This window comes from Octopus bimaculoides, chromosome 11 (genome assembly GCF_001194135.2).
Source record: "Octopus bimaculoides isolate UCB-OBI-ISO-001 chromosome 11, ASM119413v2, whole genome shotgun sequence".
NCBI classification, from domain to species: domain Eukaryota; kingdom Metazoa; phylum Mollusca; class Cephalopoda; order Octopoda; family Octopodidae; genus Octopus; species Octopus bimaculoides.
The window spans coordinates 34,774,418-34,780,217 of record NC_068991.1 but is presented as its reverse complement, the minus strand read 5'-3'; the positions used below and the strand labels follow the sequence as shown (position 1 = coordinate 34,780,217).

The window sequence follows — 5,800 nt, the reverse complement described above, 5'->3', positions numbered from 1 at the left end:
ATTATTAATAATATTTGATTAATTATTAATCTTTATAGTTTATAATATCGTTAAAGTTTTTTAAAATTAAAACTTTGTATATATATATAAAGATAAACAAAAATGAAAATGCCACTTTTTAAAAAAATTGGGTGTTTTAATTAATTTACATTACATGTTTCGTTTTTTTTGAAAAAACCTTATCAAAAATGAGTATAAAATATGTGAGAAGAGAAGAGGGCTATTAATAAAATAAAATTGAAAATAAAAATTAAGAATAACATTCATAGTTTACTGTTATGTGGTCCTTTCGTTCTGGAGGCATGGTAAGTTCAACTCACTGCGATAGTAAATTACTACTGTCTGTGTTTGTAAATTAAATAGTGGTCAAATCTTGTTTTCTAGGAGTGGCTGTAGCCCTCGAATAACCAGCAGCAGTAATAACAATAATAGTTACAGTAGGAGTCATCGTGGTGAAGTTGTTCTCCCTGTGATTTTAATAGAAATCAGGTTCTTCGATCTCCTTTGTTTATTTCTTATGAATAACTTGCAAATCCATACACACACACACACACACACACATACACACACACATATATATATGTACACATATATATATGAAAATCTCAGTGTTGCTAATTTAGAGAATTTAGACTTGGTCGGTATTTTCTTATGAAGTGTATTTCCTTGCTGTGAAAAGTGGCATTTTCATTTTTGTTTATCTTTAATATCTACTTACTCATGAGGTACATTTACAAATCTTTTCAAATATATATATATATGATGTTTTACAGAAATGCACAGATAAGGGTAACATCCGAAATAAAGATGATTGTGATTATGATAAAGATCCAAAGAAATTTACTTGCTGTCAGGGTTTACTGTATAATAAACCAAGTAATGAATCAATGTAAGATAAATTTAGCTACTTAACATTTATTAACTTTCTTTTAGTAAAGCTTTTAGCTAGCGTCACTTTTCATTTTCTACTCAATTACTTTGACCAATCCAACAAGTTATTTGGAGACATTTAACAACTAAAATATATCCTTTAAACTTATAATAGCATATTCAATGTCACCTTAAAATATTGTAGGCATTAGAAATTAGTTAAAATTTCAACAAGATCTTATAGCTATCTAAAGCCAATGTAATAAAGTACCAAGTTAAGTACTGGGGTTAATTTAATCAGCTAATTCCATTACTGACCTTGTGGCTATGTAAGAAATTGTTAAGTTGTATGATATGTCATCATAACACCCATTGAACTGCCTTGAATACAAATGTTCAGAAGTTATTTCTGTGCCTACAACTTATGTGCTTATAATTTCCTTTGGCAAAATTGATCGGTATTGATCACTATTATTCAAAATCAATACCTACATTATACAAGTATGTGATATCATAATACTTCATGTTGCATCCCATGGCATAATCTTATAGATGGCTATACTATTCCAAACAACTTCATCTAAACTATTGCGAATGTGTTAAATAACTCTTAAAAATTTCATTTGGAATTTGCAGGTGCTGTGGAAATATACAAAAACAGAAACCAGCTGAAGGCATTCCAGATGATTGCCAAGCTTCACTTTGTGACAATAAAATGTATAATGGCATACACAACATTTGTTGCAATGGTACACTAATTAGTAGAACAAAATACTACTGCAAGGATGGAAAACAATTAAAACTGTTCAATTTTAAAGATGGTCTCTATACAAAAAATATACAGATTTGTGGACAATATGCTATTAAACGTTCCAGAATTGTTGGTTGCTGCATTGGAATGCCTTATTTTAAAGACAAAATCAAATGCCCTTTAAAGTGGAGGGATAAAAGAAGTGAACTGAAATCAAGTGATTATCCTTTTTGGAATATAATTCATTGCAAGACTTTGAGTAAGTTTTAAATTACTTAAAATGCATTTCTTGTTTGTCATATTGGTATAGTTGTGTCAGCCATTTTCAGGTAAAGTAGAAGAAAATGAGTCAATAGATCAGTCAATTGAAATTGTGTTGTACCTATCCCAGTTAAGTGTGTGTGTTGCTGTTGTTGTTTTGTATGTGTGTGTGAGTATACACACACACACACACACACATTCATACACATATGAATTATGTGTGTGTATACACATGTATGTATACACACACATAATTCATGTGTGTGTATCTTATTTTCTTAGAATATAATGAGAACAAATGTATGTATGCAATTTTTGTTTATTTAATCATTGAAATTTATCGAAAGCTGAAATCTTGAGTTAAGATAGTTTCTATTGCACTTACATGTGGTGGATTTCCATGTATTGCTAAATGTAACAATAACTTTTTATTCTGATAGCTTTTTATTTATAAAACTTAGGTATCTCATATATATATATATATTTGCAGATTTTCAGGCAAAACAGTAATTGCTAATAGGCACTTGTGTATATATATATGTATATATATATATATATTTGCGAATTTTCAAGCAAAAGAGTAATACACATCTTTCATGATTATCAAGCAAGATAGTAATTAATTAATTACACACCATTTTCTTTCTTTCCATTGTGCTGAAAACATCCATCTTTTTATATATCTATCTACTTGTGTGTCTGTTTATATTTGTATAAGTATGTATTGCGTGCATAAATATATACATATATATGTGTGTGAACACATATAAATATATACATATCTTTCCATCTTTACTAGCATTATTTCTGTACTTTGAACACCTCTCTTTATATCTCCCTCTCACCTCCCACTTGCTCTCCTCTCTTACCTCCAACTTGCTTTCATTTTTCACCCTCTGCTTGCCTCCCTCTCTGTCTTAACTTACTCACCCCTGCCTCCTTTCCCCCTCTCATATTCATTTGCTCTCCTCTCTCACCTACTCTCGTCTCTCACCTTCCACCTGCTTTCCTCTCTCACCCTCCATTTTCTCTCCTTTCTTACCTTTTCCTTCTTTCTCCTCATTCATTTGCCCTCCTCTCTCTCCCTTCACCTACTCCCCTCCCTCTCAACTTATTCACCTATCTCTTCCCTCATATCCCCATCATGCCTTCTCGCTCTCTCTCCTTCTCTTTCTCTCACTCTCACTCTTACTCTCTTTCTCTCTACACCTAAGAACAAATCACACACCACTAAGAAGGAAGTAATACTGCAGTGAAGATGTTACCGAGAAACTAGAAAACCACTGAGACAGAACTCTTCCTCAGACCCTGGGTGATAGCCGAAAATGATCTACCTAACAACGTCATCACTGTGGCCCTAAAAAGTGAGGGATTCAGCAGGTCTATGGTGCAAATCAACTGAAGAAAAGTGAATTCATCCGCTCCTATGCACTTATCAGAACACATATGGAAAAGCTGGATACCATTTTTAAAAATGATTAATTCTTGGATGAAATACCTGACACAGAGAACAGTCTCAATGCTGAAACCTTATGGAAGGCACTAACAAGGCAACCATCAATGAAGATATTTAAGTTTGTGGAGCTGGAGAAATTGAAAAAGAAGGAAAATGAAAACCTCTAAAACAAGCAGCCCCAAAACCACCTCCCAAAACAGTGGGAAAGGTAAAAGAACCAACCAAAAGCCTGATGAAAAAGAGGTCAGAATTAAAAAGGAAACAAAAAGAAAGAGCAAAAGCAATAGAAACAAAACAGTACATGAAGCATGTAGCATTTATAAATTTCATCTGAAAGATATCTGTTGGAATGAATAGATGGGGATGAACTGCCACATTGACACATCCAAAGATAGTGCAGCAGCTAACATGGTTACAAACAAACTAAGCCACATGCACCCACACAGAAGACTGTCACAAATAATAGACCCAGGATAGCCAATCATGCCAATTTTTCTGATAAATATTAGAGGTCTCCTACAATGCAACAGCAAGTGCAAAGTTGCATACCTGAGGGATCTTTCTGAATGCAATCAAGCAATATGCATTGCACTTATGAAGATACATCTGTCTGTAGATATAAATGCACCCTGTATTCCTTGTAGACAAGAGAAAAAAATCACGGTGAAGTTTTGTTGTACATCAGTAAAGATGTCACACCACTAACTCTGTTGTTACATTCAAACTCAGTCTTTGAGACACTCATAGTGCATTTAAAGCAACTTGATGTGGTAATATGCACATTATATCACTCACCTGATGCCTCAAATCACAATGGTAAATTTGAGGAAAGCCTAATGAAGTACTAACAAAACTTGATCAAAGTGTTAATATACTTCTGATAGGTGACTTCAACTTCTCCAGCCTCAGATGGCCTGAAGTCAACAATAATTCAGGAATGACACATAAAGAGCGTAATCAAGCAGAATCTCTACTTGACCTTATGAAAATACTGTTCATGGAACAAATAATACTCTGTCCAACCAGGAGTGATAACATATTAGACCTCTGTCTAACGTAGGTGAAAATATCACCAGCAATTGTCTCAGACCACAACTTGATAGAACTGACAATGTATGATCCAAAACCAATTAATGATGTATTCCATACAGATAGTACCCAAACTCTATCCACTTTTAACTTCTACAATGCTGGCTAGAAGTGAACTGAAAAATAGATTTTCCACCAAAACTGAGTCAAAAGTGTCTTTAGGCAAGACACGATATGAAACTTAGAGAATTTATATCAATAATGCAAGTAAAGATCCTCTGCAGTCACAAGTGACCATGGGATTGCACCTAGAAAGTTACCCTCTGAGGCACAAGTCTGAGCAAGGTTGTTTGTGGAAGACCAGCAGTCACCCACACATGCCAGTCTTCCCTCCCCACACCACTAATGTTCTCCAAGGGAAAGGTGAAGGTCAGTACTGCTTGACACCAGTGATATCGCAACTCATTTCTACAGCTGAGTGAACTGGAACAACTTGAAATAGAGTGTCTTGCTAAAGAACACAATGCACAGCCTGGTCCAGGAATTGAACTCACAATCTCACAATTATAAGCCCAACACTGACCATTGAGTCATGCACTTTCACACATGCACATAGTGGTTAGAATGTCAGGCTCACAATCATGAGGTAGTGAATTCGATTCCTGGACCAGGCTGTGTGTTGTGTTCTTGAGCAAGACACTTTATTTCACACTGCTCCAGTTCACTCAGCTGTATGAATGAGTTGCAATGTCACTGGTACCAAGCTGTTTCAGTCTTTGCTGATCCCTTGGATAGCATTGATGGCATGAAGAAGGGAGACTGGTATGCATGGATGACTGTGGGTCTTCCATAAACAATCTTGTCTGGATTTGTGCCTTGGAGGGAAACTTTCTACGTGAAGTCCCATGGTCATTTGTGACAGAAGGGGGTCTTTACCTTTTATCCTTTACATATATATATGTACATACATATTTGTATATATACATGTGTGTGTGTGTGTGTTTAAACCTCCTAAGCACTATCAAATGTATTCTATATGGAGAATGTCTGATTCTCATCTATAAACTAATATACATACATACATACACACACACACATCCACACACACACACACACACACACACACACACACACACACACACACACACACACACACACATACACACACACACACACACACATATATATATATCTCATCATCATCATCGTTTAACATCCGCTTTCCATGCTAGCATGAGTTAGATGATTTGACTGGGGACTGGTGAACCAGATGGCCACACCAGACTCCAATCTGATCTGGCAGAGTTTCTACAGCTGGATGCCCTTCCTAACGCCAACCACTCCGAGAATGTAATAGGTGCTTTTTACGTGCCACCTGCACAGGAGTCAGTCCAATGTTTTGTTCACATCCCACCGGCACAGTAAGGTGAAGC

The 5,800-nt window shown here is 35.3% G+C and overlaps 1 protein-coding gene across 3 annotated transcripts in view; it reads left to right on the top strand.

The window, feature by feature from the left end:
• The window catches only part of LOC106872991 (galaxin), a 91,985-nt gene that overhangs the window by 76,738 nt on the left and 9,447 nt on the right, over positions 1-5,800 (top strand). For all 3 annotated transcript variants that reach the window (XM_052971695.1, XM_052971696.1, XM_014920181.2), the window contains 2 exons: positions 774-889; positions 1,507-1,880. In XM_052971695.1, coding sequence (XP_052827655.1) covers positions 774-889; positions 1,507-1,880 — 490 coding nt within the window. The remainder of the gene's footprint in view (positions 1-773; positions 890-1,506; positions 1,881-5,800) is intronic.